At 36.2% G+C, this 18,605-nt stretch overlaps 1 protein-coding gene across 3 annotated transcripts in view; it reads right to left on the reverse strand.

The window, feature by feature from the left end:
* The window catches only part of ANKIB1 (ankyrin repeat and IBR domain containing 1), a 95,500-nt gene that overhangs the window by 26,892 nt on the left and 50,003 nt on the right, over positions 1-18,605 (reverse strand). For all 3 annotated transcript variants that reach the window (XM_064444635.1, XM_064444634.1, XM_064444636.1), the window contains exons 3-5: positions 16,156-16,456; positions 9,454-9,636; positions 1,947-2,064 (exon numbers count right to left, since the gene is read on the reverse strand). In XM_064444635.1, the coding sequence (XP_064300705.1) occupies positions 1,947-2,064; positions 9,454-9,636; positions 16,156-16,456 (602 nt within the window). The remainder of the gene's footprint in view (positions 1-1,946; positions 2,065-9,453; positions 9,637-16,155; positions 16,457-18,605) is intronic.

Raw genomic sequence — 18,605 nt, forward strand, 5'->3', positions numbered from 1 at the left:
GAAACATGAACAATGTTGAAAAAACACTTGCAGAAAAACTGTGAAGTTATTTATTTTCATGACTGCCATAACAACACTTTTTATCTTGGCTCTAACTCTACATACTTCTGTCTCTTAATTAAAAAAAGAAAAAAAGAAGAAAAATACACTCTTAACTCTTACAGCCTGTGTCAGTAAATTGATATAGTTGTGAGATAAAAGAAAGCAAAGTTTGTTGGATTAAATCTATTACAAGTAGTACATAATAATGAACTTTCCAAGTATTTAAAACATGCTTTTCATACGTTAAGTGTAAATTAAGATTTCACATTATTCTTTTACTAATTTCAAGATTAAATGCAAAAACATTACAGTTTGGCATTTCATGTTTCCCAATTGTCTAAGCCTTTGTAAATAGCTCAGTTATTCCCTCTACCAAGCTGAACCTATTCTATCTCTTCATTTAAAAGAAAAGAAATTCTGTTTGAATAATTTCCAGTGTATGACTACAGCTACAGGCAAAACAGTTGACTTTCTCATGACTTGCAAATTGTCTGTGCCTCTTTCTCTGCACTGGCCAATTGCATTAAGCTACCACTACATCACTAAGGCAACATCAGTAGAATGACCTTTCCAACACAGACTGATTTCTTCTCAACTTTCAATTCCTGCTTGCTAGATGCTGGCAGACATTTCTTCACAGTTTACATAAACCTCACTGCTTCTGGACTTATTACAGATTGTGCTGTGAGTTTGAACAGTATTTCTATCATTTTCTTCTTCAAAGTATCTGCACAGGATACAGAATCTGCCTACCCACTTGGTCAAATATTTATTAATATTTAGCCTTAATGAGAGAATTCTGAGAATCCAAAATATATTATAAGAATTAAACAAATAATCAATGTTAAAAAACATATATGCAAAGACTGTGCCTTATATATCATCAGACTGGCACAAGTTCATGTTGACTTAATTAAATGTTAAAAGGAACACAACTATTGAAAATAATATGAGAGATGAGTTTCAGGTACCATACCTCCTCAAGAAAGTCTGCCAAATGTTGTGGGTTTAAAATAATACTTTCCTATTTCACTTTTCCCACTCCCTTTTATTTTCACAAGGACCCCACAAAAATAATCGGGCATGAAAGCTTAATCCAGCAATACGGTGATGAGCATGCAAACCATTAACTGCCTGAGTAGTTCCTTTGGCATATAGTAACAATGCAGATGCTTCAGTAAGCATAAGTTTTGAACCACTGAATCAAAGCCTAAAGCTTCTACTGAGTTTCAGAGAGATACTTCTGTCTGGATTGAACACACTGAATTCAGTATATCCCCATTCTCCCAACCCCACTTTAAATTACACGACAAAAGCATAGACTGATTTCAGTGAAATTAAACTAGTTACAGATATACACACGAATAAGTACACACTGTATTAAAAGAGTAACTATAAAATCCTTCAAAAGACATACACTCTCATGCTTTAAACCCCAAGGCAATTTTCAACCATTTATTACAGTTGTCAGACCCCTTTTATGGCAACAATAAACAAACGAACAAATAAATAGATCCAGTTTTATACACAAATATATAGTGGCAGGAAACCAATGGTCTGACAAAACCAGATACAATGAATTTGACTTTTTTGACATATAAAATCATGGAAATTCTCTTTGTGCGTCACTCACTAAACTAGAAAAGCTCTGTTTCTCCACACCGCTTAAGTTAAAATGTCTTCCATTATAATTCCTAGTTTGAATCACTTTCCTGTCAGCTTCCCTGTCTGCCTCAATGCTTTCTGACATACTGCAGCTGTACTCTCTGAAGTACTGTGTGAACTGTTTCCTGGTATTTGATTAACTATTACTTCTTTTTTACTTGGAAATAAAAAGTAAACATAGAACTGCAATTTTGATTTTGCTGAAAACCGTTTCTTTAGTCTTTAAGGTTTTGGATTACCATGTGCCCGAAGTAGAGCTTCTGCAGTAAAGAGCGGGGCTTGGAGCATGTCAGCAGATTCCACGATCAGCATATCCTTAAGCCTTCGCAGGTCCTGAAGTCTTAGCCCCTCATATGGCTTTGAAAAGAATAAGAAATACAATTTATATCTAGCAGTATTTTCCAGTTAGTCTCTAATTACTTATTAAAATGAAAACATTTGAAGTACTTCTACTGATCATCATCTCAACTGTGAGGTAAAATGTGACAAAATTTATTCATTGTGCTGAGCAATGACCATGCAAAGTTATATGGAAACACTGTCATTTCACAATATTTATACTATGGTCTTTGTACATTTCAAAATCTAAAAGACAATACCTCTAGAGCTCTTCATTATAGTTGGAGGCCATGTTCAAACGATGAACTAGCCGAATGTTGAATCTCTATCTCAAAAAAGCTAGATTTTCACAGAATCCAGCTGAATTTTGAAGTGATTAAACCTTAAATATTGTGGCATGGGCATGAGAATGCGTGACTAGATTTGAACTAAAGATTTCAGGGGAGAGTGAGAGAAAGCAGAGGTTAACATATGTTGCACATAGACCTTCTGACACTAACTTTATACATTAATTGAGACCTATTAACTTTGAATTAACCTGGATAAGGATACATTGAGACATTATAGTAGGAAGGGATACATTTGTAAACAGAATTAGGTGCAGGTCTTTAGAGGAATTATCAACCTTCATGGAAATGAAGAATTGAGTCGTGAATAGGATAGGTGAGACATACAGTTAGAGGTTCTCAGAAACACAGAATAATTGAGGTTGGAAGGGACTTGTGGATGTCATTTGGTCCAACCCTCCTGCTCAAGCAGGGTCACCTAGAGCCAGCTGCCCAGGACCATGTCTAGATGTTTTTTTGAATATCTCCAAGGTTGCAGATTCATTGCACGTGAAGACAGTAAAACTCTCTTTGAGAAACAGTGGACAGCTCTGATAGCCCTACACAGTCAGAGCAGATCATCCAGGTGCCTTCCTGGTCTGGAGCTCCATGCCCTTATAGTGTTAAAAAAGGTCAAATTAGAAAAACAAAAAGGCAATAATTTTAGGATTCTGAGATAGCTCCAACCAAGATACTGGAAATGCATATACATGTTTTGCAGACTCCTTTTTAAAACTAAGAAAGAACATGACAGCAAATAACATATATCTTAGTGTTGCACAGGTCAAATACCCAAAAGGTAGAAAGAGAAAAACAAGTGGCAGGTTATGTATAGAAAATCGATACAGAAACCGTGTGTAAAAAAAACATTTGACGTAAAACTGATATGTGCTCAGGGCTAATTAGGAACCTGGCCTGGCCACCAAATGGCAATTGTCTTCATCAATTTGGAAAAGAAAGGACACATAGCAGCAGCGATAACAAATAACCATAGTTAAGACTATGCATCATTATTTACTCTCTATATTTTGATTTTATGTGGAGCATAGTCCAGAACCCTCCAGTGCTAGATAATATGCACACACATGCATGCATAGACATGAAGCAAAAGACTGGTTTTGCCTTCAGAACTTCACCATCTACGTAAAAGTCTACTGTGCGCATAGCCCTTTGAGGATAACAAGCAGAAGGTATGAGAGATGTGGAGAAATGGATACCCTGGGATTCTAAATAAATTTCTTCTTTTGAAACACCTACTCTAAAAATATAACCTGCTTCCTACATTCTAGGTATCATAATGAACTCTATAAAATCCATCTAAAAACATAACTGACTCCCACAAGGACCTACTCTGTAAGCTAGTCAGTAATACGAACAGGAACTTCTCGGTATTAGAAACTTTGTGATTGGCAAGAGTAATGGTGCCATGACTCTGCACTAGGTCTTTGTCCTTTTTAAGAAAGCAAGAAAAGCAGAAGAGAAATGGACTGTGAGTGTCCTGATCTTTATCTTGATTGCCCAAGTTCAGGGAGTTTACGTCCTTCCATTGCTGATCATGCAGGACTCTGTAAAGGACAATCTGAATGTTAATGGCTTGCACTGAAATAAATCTGGGCCACTTGATTCATAGCATGCTGGAATCTGACTGACCTACTTAATTTCTTGCAAAAGAGATCATTTACAAAAACATGTCAGAGAGAGAGGGATGCAAACAGCAGGACCCTGAATGGTTATAATTGCATGAATTGCTGCAAAAAAAATGGAAGCAAAGAGTAAATTGTCTTGACTGAATCTGAACTGCACTTTGAATTGCAGTTGTAAAAATAAGTAGCTTTGTCAGCACAATGGTATGCAATTCTTGAAGATCATATATATCATAAAAAGAAGTGTCTTTTCTGTTAAACCTGCAACATACTTCCATATTTTAGGACCTGGTATTTTATCCTGAACTGCAGATATGCTCAAAATTATATTTAACTGATTGGTTCTAGGTCAGCCACTGGCAATTATCTCCCTTGAGTAACAGAGTTATTACATTATCTCAGCTGGAGCATTCCACACAATGCAGCAGGGATTTTTGGATCCTGCAGTTTTTACAAATCCAAATTTTATCTTTTTAAGTAATAAGGGAAATATTTCTTAAGAATGCGTTTGAAACTTTAGACATTTGTTTCATAAAATATGAGCCCACAAAAGAAGCTGAAAGAAAGAAAATTCTAGGCTGGCACTATTAAGTAGCTTAACCTGGAAATTCCAGAGTGAAGTCTTTATACAGTAAGAACCCTTAAAAGTGTCCATGTGTACAAGACATAGTCTTGTAGAGACTTGCAAAGACAGTCCTTAGTTATAAGGATGTATATCCTTTATGTAATATCATAGAGGTTTAACTACTTCAAACATTGATGACTTATCTCTGCGCTGCCATATACTGTAAAGGATTTTATTTACATCTCATGATGCTCAGAGAACACCTTTAATACTGGTTTATGGAGGAGCTCTTTATTGATATTCGCTGTGAAAAAGGCATTGTTCAATATTAGCACCATTTAACTATATAATGATTTTGGAATATACTATTTGAGTTACTACTTCAGTCCATTGGTGAGCTTCTCACTACAGATTTCAACACTTCTATATTCTCAAGAGCCCTTCTTTTAACTATTTTCTTCTCAATTTTGTACCACTCATATTTAGATAAAATAAATTATATAATTGCTTTTCTCCTGACAGTACTTTCAATATGTAATCTGATTATTTTAATGGTTCATTTCAACCTATTATTATTTTTGTCAAAGAACCATTAAGAGAGACAAGGGCACAGTAACTCTTTGCTACAGTGATGACTGTATGATTAAATGGTGTCAAATATACCTCATGTAAATATCCTCCTTTATGGATGGATGGAGTTCTCTAGTTAATGGAGTCATATATTTAAAAAATAATCTCTACTCCATTTAACTCATTCAAGTGTATGCACTGCATGTATATAAATGTGTATATAAACTACCTGTAGTCCCCTTCTCTCCTTTCACTTAATAAACCATTCTTTCTCTGTAGAGATGAAGTATTTCTAAATTATTTTAGATAACTCTTTGTATTTATGATATTTGCATTATATACATATTTATACGACCTCAATTTTGGAAGTGAAGAAAACCATTCCAATTACTATACCCTCAACAAATCGGTGATACACGCACTAGCAGTGTATTTCTACAGTATTCAGTGGCACATACGTAAAATGAACTAAGCAATTATATACTTTGCTATTACACAAAGTATTTCTATGAGTCTGACTGAGAGCCAAGACTGTTCTGGATGATCTGCTGTGAAGTACTGCTCATCCCCAGGTGTTTCTTATGAAAGTTTAAAACATAATGTGACTGAAATGAAGATGCCTGTTATCTTCCAGGGACACATCGCCAACACAAATATGCTCCCACACTAGAATAAACAGCAAATTAAAGACTGCAAATAAACCAACCAGAAGCTATAAAAGCAGTTTTTAAATTAATCAGTTACAGTCATATTATTTAGTGTAACTTCAATTAGATTTAAAAGATAGATATAAACTTAGATTTTATATAACAGAGATTTTTTTTTTTGAGATTGTTCATCAATGAAGAGAAAAGAATAAAGAAAAAGAAGGTCATCTGAAATACTCTCCTGCCTTGTTTTTGAATGCCCTTTCCACTGCCCACACATCATAGATGGATCTTCTTTTGCTATAACTAACTACAGTGTTAAGAGAGTCATACTTTATATTCCATTCTTAAAATATTTCACATTTCTATTTTATATAGGGAAATACAGATTATGTGTGTGTTGGTACGTTGTTTTTCTTCCAAACTGCATTTTGGGGAAACACACTTAACAATCATGTTTGTATTTCAATACTATTAGGGCCTATTTGCTACCCATCCTTGACCGCGGTCTCTAAGTTGATCATTAACAATGTTTGAGGTGTACTAAAACCAAAGTAAGATAGAAATGTTGCTGTAAAAATATATTTCAGGGAGCACTACAGTAAAATGAGGTTGTAAAAGGTTGGGTAACTGTATGTTACCCATACAGGAAATCCATCCCATATGGATTGGTATCCAATAGATTTTATTCAGAAACCCTTGTGGAAGGAGTAAACTGAACTGCTGGAAGATGGACAGCTCTTTGTAGTTGGGCTCTCAAACTTGAAACGTGGGTCTTAGCAATCTGTATTTCTTAATGTCTTGAGAGCCTCTGTAATCAAAGAAAGGTATGTGCAAGTTTTTTTTTTCCACTATTTTGTTTCAATTCTAAACACGAACACTCATGTTGGTAATATTTCATTGTGAAGAACAACATGAACTGGTTCTCAACATCAGAAACAAAGCTTTGTTATTACTCTGAATACACATACTTAATTCAATGACACTGCACAGAGCACTACAAAAATCTTTTGCTTGGTATGAAAAAGAGGATTATTTTCTGCTGTAAACATGGCAGGTCTGGAAGGGGAGGTACTGCCTACTCTCATTCCAGATACTACTGTGCATATCATAAACATTGGAGTTAAGTCTGTTTGCCTGTTTTGCCTGGGAATAAATCCTATTCATGGTTTTAAAGGTTTTATCTTTTCCCCTAAGCTTCATTCAAGAGACGAAATGACTTTAAAAATTCATTTCTTGATGTTCCAAAGTTTTTTAATTCTTTATGAATTCATTTTTTGTGTTTTTGAAGGATGTTAAAGGGCATCACTGAACTACTACAATCTAAATACTATGTTAAACAAGCATTTTGCACACTTGCTTTCCTCAGTGTTTAATTTTTATTTTTAAATTAAATTGAGACAAAAAAAAGTAGAGGACTGTCTCTGAGGGCCAATTTTGCTGAAGGATATGTGTTTGGGGGAAGGCTTTTGGATCACTTCTCATGCCCCACTAAGATAACAGCTGCAGGCATCACCATAGCCAGTGGTAAGTACAGCTTTCACTGTCCATCCCAGACACTTGTCCACAGACCTGGAGGATGAGGACATGTAGTCATTTGGATTGCAGTTCAGTGTTAGCCTTTCTAAGGCTGTTTTTTTTTTTCAACTGGTTTTGGCCACTCTGAGGGCTAATATTGAAAAATGAATTTCCCCTGACTACATGTTCTTGGCCTCTCTCTTGTGCTAGCACTTGTGCTGGCAAGTTACACAAGAAGTTAGAGAACTTATCCCACTGAAAAGTCACAAAGAAAGGAGCGGGGGTGGGAAGAAGGGAGCACATGAGCCAGAATTGCTCTATGTGAATGAAGCCCGAAGAGCACTCATTGGTGTACCAAATTCCAGGCTGATGTTTTCTGGCTTGTGAATCTTTACAACATGTGGGAAAGCTGCCCTGGTATGTCAGATGGATCCAGGTCTGCAGGCCTGCCTGCATCTCGGTTCTCACGCTCAACGGCTTTGCTAAAAACAAGTCAAATGAGGAACAGAACTGTATGTTTAACAGTCTCAATGAAGTGACCCCAAATTAACATAATTACCTTTTACTTGAGTCCCTTGTAACTATCAAGTTTTTAAGCTGATTTTGCTCTGAGCATCTACCTTAAACAGTCATGAGACATTATTTTCTCTTGCTGGAAAGCCTGTTCAAGTGGTTCTTGATTTGCCCCACCCATATTTCTAAGTTGACTATTCTCTTAGCTGTGCTGGTGCATATGCCAGCAAACCTATGTATAAACATAATGATGGAAACTATTCAGGTTAAACAAAACTACATAGTACCACTCTAAAACTTTTTCCTTGTTTTAAGCCAAATAGTTGCTATGATCCACTGGTGGCATAACCATCCAAATAGTTCTACTTGTACAACCAAAGGAGTGATAAACTGCAATCATGGCAGGAAACTGCAGCAGCCTTTTAAAGTGGGTTTGACAACAGAGAAAATACAATTTCAAACTACATTCTTACAAGAACAATTTGGGCGTCTCTGTATGGGAATATTCAGAGAAACTAAAATGAGTTAATTACATTTGTTATTTCAATGTACAATTCAAGTATATTAAACCTCATCTCAACACCTCTCATCTAGGAATACACAATCTAATTAAGCTTGTTTATATTTGAATTTTTTCAAGAAAATCAGTCAGAAACTGAATTGAACAGTACAAAGACTTTCTTTGAAACAAATGTGAACATGTGTGGCATTTTTCAGGGAAACGGTGCGATTGAAGCCTACTCATACCTAAATCTGAATGAATTTTCTTTTAAGTGTCATTAGGTCGTAAGTGGCCTAAGCTAGTAAAAGGCAAGGTCATGCTACTTTTGAAGGGAGTAGCCATACAGAAATCTATTGTCCTTTAATTTACACAGAATTACTTCATAATATTTACCGAATCATATAATTTCTCTATGTATTCTTATTTAGTTAATGAAAATCTGATCATGGATGGGGGAGGAAACTTTTGCTCAGAATCTTTTTGGTCAGGATTGTCTTTAGCAAATCACAGTCTTCTGTAAGGCACACCAGAATTCAAGCAAATTTTCAGAAATTGACTTCGAAATAACAACACCTGTTATTACCTGTTTTTCATTTAAGTTCTGGTATGCAGTAGCTTTGGGCATCATGTAAACAAGAAAGTAAATGCACTGTTTTGGAATCCTGCATTACTCAGCTGGTTTTTGGTGACGTTCAACCCAGTTTCAGTCTAGGAAGAGCCACCAGAACTTTTTCCCTATTCTATCCCGCAGATTTTACCCTCTTCAGAATTTCTCCTGCCCTTATTTTTAGACAGAAAGGCATCTTAAGAAATAAAAATATGTAAAATACATTTGTTTAGAGCAACTGTTTCCCAGCTTACTGGCCTCACTGTATTTCCTCCAGCCTCACAGCCTGCAACACTTTCAAGACAGTCCACATAATTAAGTATATGAATAAAACTTCTCTTTGTTATGTCTCTGAGCTTAACTTGAAAGCTAAAGAGCTGTGTTAAAAATCAAATGGTTTACAAATGCACAGTAGAAAGTACAGTATCTACTGAAATGCTTTGCAGAATTTTGTCAGAACATAACTGCTACACAAATAAAAGTGTAAAATACCCCAGATGTAAAGTATCCTCTGACCTCTTTTTTGTCTAAAGCAGCATACTCAGCTTCAATGCTTTCAGCTTCAGGATCACGTGAAAATACCATTCGAGATTCCAGGTTAAGAGCCAGCTCTTTGTGGTGTTGTTTCTCTGCACAGTCACATGGGGTATCTTTATTTTCATTTTCTGCAAACAAATCTCCACCATGTTTTACTAGAAGCTGAAAAGTAAAATGGCAAAGTAAACAGTTATTAATTACCAACTCTAACAATACCCTGAAGAAAAGACATGTCAGTTAAGAAGAGAACAACAACAAAAAAAAAGAACAAGGAAAACAGAAAGAAGAGACAAATGTAATAGCAATGGTCTTTGGGAAACAAAGATTCTCTATTGTTATTAAATAAATTACTGCTTGATTTAAAACATAATCATACCTATATCCATCATAATTCCATGGAACCACAAAATCTCACCAATATGTTACAGGGCAATGCTGTACAATAAGTTTCTCTTAGGTTTTAAACACTAAAATTCTGCTCTACTGATACGGTACAGTGCTCCATAGAAAATAAGGGGGCCTGAGATCATCAAGCACCTGACAAGATGGATACACCCTTAAATATTCTTTATATATGGGTATAACTCCACCATTCTCCCCAACACTGGTACACTGGTGGTGACAGAAAATGGGAGAATCCTTGGGTAGGAGGGAAGGTGGGGTACCAATTCACAGGTAACACATAATGCTATAGGTAGCCCTACCTTATTTTTGAGGACACGAGAAAAGTGAAATGAAGTAATTCTAATACCTAGTATTGTGCTGCTTCACCAACTTTGTCTTTTGCCAGTAACCACCCAGAAATGCAGTCTCTAGCCAATAAACACTGATTGTGCTGCTCTCATTACCTTGCTAACCTTGCCTCCTGCTATAAACTGAACTGATATAAGCAAGGACAGCAAATGCCACTGATTTTAAAGGCTAACCATGGACCATTTTGCTGATTTATTATGACATCTTTACAACATGTGCTAAACTTCTAATGATGGTGCACCCAGGACAATCATTCACTACTAAAATGATTCATTTTATTTCTAAATAAAACTAAAATCTATAAACATTGTCTTGCCTTCAGACCACAATGGCTGTTAATGACACTATCCAGTATTTCTAGGCAGAATATTTTGAAACTCAGCTTCTAATTTTTACACTTCTAAAAAAAATAAAGTTTCCCCCAGATGATCTGTTCTCCACGTAAACCTTTTAGGTCATGACCAGTCACTTCTTACTTTTTTCTTCAGCAGATTTTATCTCCTTCACCTGTCACTGTAAAATACAGAACGTATTTTACAAACCTGGAATCATTCTTGTAGATTCTTTGGAAACATTCCCCACGTTCTCCAAAATAAGAAGAAATGCAAACCCCAAAATACCACAAACCAGTGCAATAACAAGATTCATCTGGGAGGATATTCATGTCATTGAATATGACACTGTATTTCATCTTCATAGCAGAGTATCAGGCAGAAATAAAGATAGTACTAGGATAATTTTCAAGATACCCAGCCTACAGTTACTTTGTTCTATCTACATTTCCTAACATCGCCAAAACTTGGTTAACTTGAGTTTCACATTCTGTCTGTACACGTTAAACTCTAACAGAAATTTAACTGAGGCAACTAAGAAACCTTCTGAAGAAGAAAAATAATAAATATGCTTGAAAGAACACTCCATAGACCTATGCAGATCAAAATCTAATCCACAAGATGAGGAATATACAAATCTTCAAGTTTTTAATAATGATGCCATATTTCTCTGGAAGCACTGCTAAAAAGGCTTGTGTTTTAAAAGGAGATTAATTATTTAAATGATCACATTAATAATTTAAACAACCACAAAAAAGCCATTTAATATGCCAAATATACTGTGATAGAGTGGAATATACCTGCATAACCTATTCAGCATGAAAGTTAAGTCTTTTTTCTATTCAACATTTTGAGGTAAACACCATGATTTTGCTCAAACTACCTTTAATACTGGGTTCCACACAGCTGTTCTGCTCAGAGGAGAAATTTAACACATGTGAATGGAGTAGTATCGAGACCGCACATTTGACTATCAACTCTGAACAAATCAGCTGGTAGGTGGTTCACCCACAAGGGACCATGTTTGTTTTACCTTTCTTTATGTGTGTGTAGTGTGGATAGGGGAAGATATGCAGCTGGGGCTTTCTTGAAGAGTTACAGAAAAAGGAGACAATTAAAGTGGGGTGCTGCTCTGAAGTGACAGCAAGCACAAAACTGGCCAAAAGGTGCTCCTGGCGTTCTAAGTAACCTTCAGTTTACTGGAGAAAAGGAAGATGACTTGAGGATTAGGCAATTCATTTTTTTACCTCTTCTTGTTTTATTAAGAATTTTAATCCTCAAATACTTACAGGAACAAAGAGATCGTTGCTAAAATCCTTCACCAAGCTCTGTTTCGGGCTTTTCCTAATGTAGTGTTCTTATTCATAAACCTCTTTCTGCTGAAGGAGTTAGAACAACTACAGACTACACTGGAGGACTTAAGATATCTCAGATCTAATTTTAGGATCCAAGCTCCTCTACCGTATGGTAGGGCACATAACAAAGTTTGAACTTGGGGGTGTACTCCATGTTTCTAATGTAGAAACCATGACTAGTTAGACTACATAACTGTGTCCAAACTCTGGCAAATAGCAATCCCTGTGGATCGGACTGTAAATTCTTCAAAGACAAACTGAAAGCAAATTAGAGTCAGAAATGGTTTAGTCAATTGATCGGTACATATTGTCATAACATAACCAAGCTTATATAATTAAATGGGGAACTAGCAGTCTAGTAGCTGGATTCATCTAATGAATTGCATCACAGACAGTGAGAAATAGAATGATAATTTGTGAAGAAACACAAACCATGAACTTTCATGATGAGTTTAAAACCAATTGATTTTACAGTCTGCAGTTAAAAGCTGCAGACCAGCTTCAGAACCACAATTTATTTACTCTGCAGCGACTGTGATTCTTTATGACATTGTAGCCTGCCTATATCTTACTGTGTAAGCCCATTTGCTTCATGCTCTTGAAATTGGAAGTTCTGAACAACTGTGTCTACTTCTAACACCACTGTATAGCCCCATCTGGGGGCATGAAGGCAGAATGATTGAGGCAGAAGACTCCTTGCTCAAATCCCTTTTAAGTCTGAAGTCTAAGTTACCTGGGGATCTCAAGTGTAGAGAGAGAGACAGGAGACAAAAAGAATAAGAATTTCTGTGGATAGTGCAATTGTTCTTTTTTTTAAAATATATATCTATTGATATGGGTCCAACTGTAAGCACTTTATGAATCAGTGTAAGAGACACAATACTTCACAAATATGAGTAAGCAAGCTTGTAAATACCAGAAATTGAAATACATGGGAAACTGGTAATTAAACTTTTCTTCTGTTTACCATTCCTCTACCAGAAGCAACCATTCTCATGTCAAATCATTTTATTTGTTTGTCACCAACTTTCCTCAAAGAGGTTGTTAAACGTTAAGTCCTGATATCTCCCATTTTCTGACATGCACATTTGTCCTCTAATGTACAATAACGTTTGAAAGCAAATGGATCTTCTTGAGGAAGGCTAGATAGAACAATTGTGTCTGAAAATCCCTGTAGCCAGTCAGGCAGCTGGATTAAACAAGTGGTATTAAAAAAGAGAACAAAGGAACAGTACATAGCCCTTTGCCATTAGTATTTTTGTTTGCTTATCAAATCTAAATAGAATTAAAAGTTGACAGTAAAGATAAAAGCAGTATTAGCATAGACCTAGGAGACAGCCTGGTATTTGTTTACAAATCAATCGCATCAAAAGAGGCACTAAATCAATTGTATAACCATACAAATAAAGAAAGATTAATTCTAGCTGATAGGAAGAACAAGGCAGTACCTGTGTGTAATTCAGTTACCACGTACATAATTAGCTGGGTCTGAGTACAATTCAGCTAGCAAAGATTGCACAGTGACTTGCCTCCCTGGTGAAAATCAGTAAGTGTGTAAATAAATTCTAGGGATGTGTTGAAGACAAACTGTTAATGTGGGGCTTGCAGAGCTGTAACAACATGGTGCAGAGAAGAGAGAAGATACGGGGCAAGATTCAGGCTGAGATACTGAAGGTTAAGTATCAGCATCTAACAGCAGCATCCTCTTAACTCGTCTCAGCACTGAGTAGGGGACCAGAGAGAAGGAGGCTTATGTTATAGCACAGAAAATGGCATAAGGAAGCTGAGTTTCCAGTCATTAGAAGCTCAGAAAACTAGGAAGGATGACCTTTATATTAACAGAATGAAAGAATTATTGGCTATTAGAAATAAAAAGACACTATCTGAGGTTTTGAAGAGGAGACTAATGAAGAACCAGAAGATAAAGAGTATCCAGTTTGAGATGGTGCACAGGTAAAGCTGGGGAATTGAAATGACAAATTTTCAGACAATATCTGGAAGCTTGACAGAATACAATCAGTGTAACAAAGTAATACCGCAGAACATATGTTAGAATCAGAGTTCACAGTATTTGAAGGGTGGTGCTATTTACCTACCTACCTACCTTCCTTCCCCCCCCCCGCCAAAAAGAAAAAACAACAAACAAACCAAACTCACAGATAAATAAACTAACTCTATCCACAAATATCAGAGAATCCCAGTGGAATAAAATTCTGGACTTAAACAAAAAAAAGATTTGGTGACCACCTGACCAAAACTGTAACAATAAAAGTGACATGCTGACCAAGAAGAGAAACGCTGCAAGAGCAGAAACCACAAAGATAAAGGGAACTTCCAGTCACTGTGTCTCCCAAGCATATTGAGAAAATGCTATGCTAATACATGATGCTTAAATTAAAATTTCAGGCTACATAAGCGACTGAATAATAGGCAAAATAGTTAGCAAATACATGAGAGGAGAAGCAACTCCTGACTTTGTCCAAAGCAGTCTACAGTACCTAATTCAAAATGTTACCATCAAAGAACCACTCAATAACAATTCCCAAAATGCACTTAGATTCACCATTCTTGCAGAAGCAGAAAAATCAATCCACTGTCTACTTTCAAAAAGTGGTACTAATTATAATCGTGGAAAGAATTATACTCTAGAAACACCAAAGGAATCTGTACAGGTAGAACAACGGGACAGAATCGTATGGGAAATAAGAAGCTGAAGTTGTGCCCAGTTGAAGAATATGTAAAGAACGAAGTCTGGAAAAGGTAAATGTAAAATCACAATAAAGAAGACTCAATGTTTTTTGAGCAGTAGGCCAAGTGCATTACAACTCAGAATAAATAATTTTAAAACATCACACAGTAAATCTGTCAATGTGTTTGTAAAGTTGGTCGCTGGACAAAGTGCAAAAGCAATCTCAAATAACATAAAGCAGAAAAGTTATATGAATTGCTGGAGTCCAGATTCTCTGTGGATGTACCACACATGCTTTACAAGGGACACAAAGTAAAGCCAGTTTCAAATTGAAGTCTCGGCACAGGTTCTAGAACCACCAATAAACCACATACTAATATAAATACCCAGCACCTGGTGGTACTTATTCATGAGTCCTAATGGAACTCAAATACAAAACTTCTGAACTATTATAATATGCAACTTATTGCTTAAATCTGTCATGGTACAATATTAGAAGGAGGTAAAAGTAACACTGATACTAAAAATAGCTCCAGAGAAAATCACAGAGTACAGGGAGGGCATCAGTTTTTACTGCAGAGGGAGGTCACCAGTGAAGTCCCACAGATGCTGGGACAACATTGTTAAGATATGCAGAAATTATGTAGAAAAGCAGATGAATAATGAGGTGACAAACTTTGCTGAGGATATTAAATTAATGAGTGTAGGCTCAATAAGCATGAAGTTAGACATAGAAGAAAAATACCTAAACTTTACATATAAATGCTGAACCCTGAATTAATCATTACCGTTCAAAATACAGATCTCGATATTATAATAGACAGGCTTGTGAAAATGTTAGCTGTTCTGAAAATGTTAAATGTCTGTTCTTGTGTTCTTTAAATTAAATTACCGCACAATTAAATACTAGTCCTCATTACTTAATATAATTTAAAAATTTGATGGGAGACCTTCAAAGTCATTATGATTCCCAATTACTCATTACTATCCACTACTTTCACAAACATTAAAGTAATTTTTAATTTGTGAAAAGGTAATTATGTTTAAGTATGTTAGCACAGATGTATGGCATCCTTTAAAAAGCTGGGCCCTGTAAATTAAAGACATCAAACCTGTTCTTGAAACCTGGACAGCATTTCCCAGTCTCAGCTACAGAGCAGAATAAAAAGAGCTCTAATTTTCTCTCAGGCAGTTATTTCACTCCTCTTTACATACATAGATATGCCTTTGCCTACCTTTAAAGCTTTTTCTCCAGTGTTACAATCTTGTCACTATTTCCAATTTCTATAAGCCTACATGAGTCTTCTTCATGCTGAGGAGTTTATGTCATGAAGTTCATGTATGTGCAATCCAGCTTTTTCATTGTTCTCTACAGAGAGTGTATGTTTTGGGCTGTTCATCTTTGTAATTTTTCCAATTAATCAAAAACAATTAAAAAGTCAATTCAATATACTATATCAGACCTTTTTCCCCCAAAACAGCTTTGTGAAACACTGTGCATGTCATTTACTAATAGCAGTATACAGACTTGTGATTATGTATGAACTTTTACCTCAACACAGGTTTTCATCCCTGAGGCAGCAGCATAGTGCAAAGGTGTATTTTTTTTGTTATCAACAGCATCAATGGCTGCTCGTTCATATTGTCCTTCATCCAGCTTTGCTCCCTTCCACTTCAGGATCATTTGCAGACAATCCGCTCTTCTGCAGTCGTCTTCTGAGGGTCGTGTCAGGCGAGGATGAAGAGCTCCTTCTGAGATCATGATCTGAGGTCCCATACACAGTAAGTGCATAGATGTCTCATTGTGCACATTCCGTTTATTTGGGTTACCATCTCTAACAAAAAGGAAGGTTCTGCAAGGGGAGAAAAAAAAACCAGAAGAAAAATAATTAGCACACGATTCCACTCATTTCATTGAAATGGGAAGGGTCTATTATGACAGCTCTCTTTTCTTCTTGCTAAGATTTTGATTAGCCATGATAGTGATAAACATTCTTAACAGATAATTTCTACTGGATAGCTCTCCTTTGTTTCTCTTAGGAGTCAAGAGCCAAGATAGGGATGAATTACTGAAATATCATTAAGTACCCTATACAATTACTTTGCCAGTGTAGGACATAAATTTTAGTTGGCAAAGTTTATTCTACAATTCTGTGTTGTATTGCAATAAACGTTATTATGTTACAAGTTTGATGAAATACTTTCTTTTTCTATTCCGTGTCCTGAATAGTAGTGCGTTTAGTAGTTTGCAAATAGATTATGCCAGAGCAATTTCTTAAAAGTTCATTTTCCTTTCCTGTATCTTTAGTCCGATGTCAAGGCAGTACTTCCTACTTCTTGAAAATATATGAAATACTTTTCATGCTAGCACTGCATGCATTGAGGAAAGGCTATTTGCTTTCTCACTCTAGAATATATGGAAGTGCAATGTAATGCAAACCCTCGCCTATGAAGATGACAGAGGCTGGCAAGAATTTAAGTCTTCTCTTGAATGCTTTAGAGGAAATTCAAAGTGGACAATAAACTATGCCAGCAAAAAAGATCAGCTGAGGAATGAAAGGGAAACAACAGACTGATTCCTGGAATCACAACACTGATTCCTGACAGCTCCTGAGACAATGCAGCTCTCGGCTGCTTCTTGCCAGCAAGGAATTATAGAAGTTACAATCCAATTCTGAAATGGAAGAACTGAGACATATCATACAAGCCCTGTGAATCCAAACTTGCTTTAGCCTTTTGAGGTATAGTAAAATAATATTTTTTTTCTTATGGGAAAGTGAATGGTAGGAAATGGCAGAGAAGGCTGGCCATCTCTTTATAGGACTCGGGTCAGAGAGACAGCAATGATGGAAGAACTCTGTGTGAAAGTAGGAAGGACACTCCCCAGAGAGGTAATACCAGGCTAAATCAGAAGCATGGCACATATGTTCAAGAAGTCACTGCAGAAACACTTGCACTGTTCCCATAAGTCCCCTCACACATAAAACCAGTAGAAGTTACTCTTTATCTCCTCTCCAGACTGTTCCCTGACTCCGAACAGTTTGCAGGTATGAAATAAAACAGTTATTCTGGAATTATCATTAAGTCAATACAGGGGACCAGCTTCTACCCTACCTGCCCTCACCCCTAAGATTGATTAAAAACAGTTACAATCACTTTCAATTTAAAAGAGGCAGCTCAGCCACCTGAAGGCAGGCACCACCTAAATACAAAATAAGACCATATAGCTCTTGGTGAACAGGGGAGAGCAGAACAACTTGGTAACCAAATTGACAAGAGAAAATGTTATTTACCTCAGTTATTGCCTTATGCTATTGTTACAAGTCTAAATGCTACCTCCCCTTTCCGTTGTCCCTGAATACATCCCACCAGGCACTACACAGTATGCCTTTCTCTCAGAGTTCTCCCGTGCTTTGTTCAGGACAAAGAATAATCCTGAAACTATTTTACTAATAAAGGAAGAGGCTATACAGGGTGGGTGTGGAATCTCCCTTTCAGAAATTATTGAAAACAGACTGGACAAGTATTTCAGTAGAAAAAATTGGGCATGGCTGATCTGGTTCTGCAATGGAGTGATGTCTTGATGATAGCTATTTGGCCAGCTGGATTTCTGTCCTTCTTCCCTCTGAATATCTCCAAACAGTTTGAGTTCAAAATGAAACTTATTACCAAAATACTGTTCTTTTAAATAAGTGGTAACAAAGAATTCAGAGGAAAATATAAAAAAAAACAGTCTCCTCTATGTTGCCCTATTTTTGGCAGCAAAAATGTTCCTTAGAGAAATCTAGATGCATTTGTTTGGAAATATGAATATGACAAACTTGAGATTAAAGTTGTTGCCAAAAAAGTGATAGCACACTTTGGTTGTTTTTTTTTTTTTGTTTTCAGAGCAGAGGTGTTTAGCAACATGGGCAAAATACTTCACAACCAATTATGTGACTAACCAGTATCAAACACTATTGAAAATGCATTTACTTGTTTGAATTGGTTTTACAGAGTATG

The sequence above is a fragment of the Phalacrocorax carbo genome, chromosome 2 (genome assembly GCF_963921805.1).
Source record: "Phalacrocorax carbo chromosome 2, bPhaCar2.1, whole genome shotgun sequence".
Taxonomy (NCBI): domain Eukaryota; kingdom Metazoa; phylum Chordata; class Aves; order Suliformes; family Phalacrocoracidae; genus Phalacrocorax; species Phalacrocorax carbo.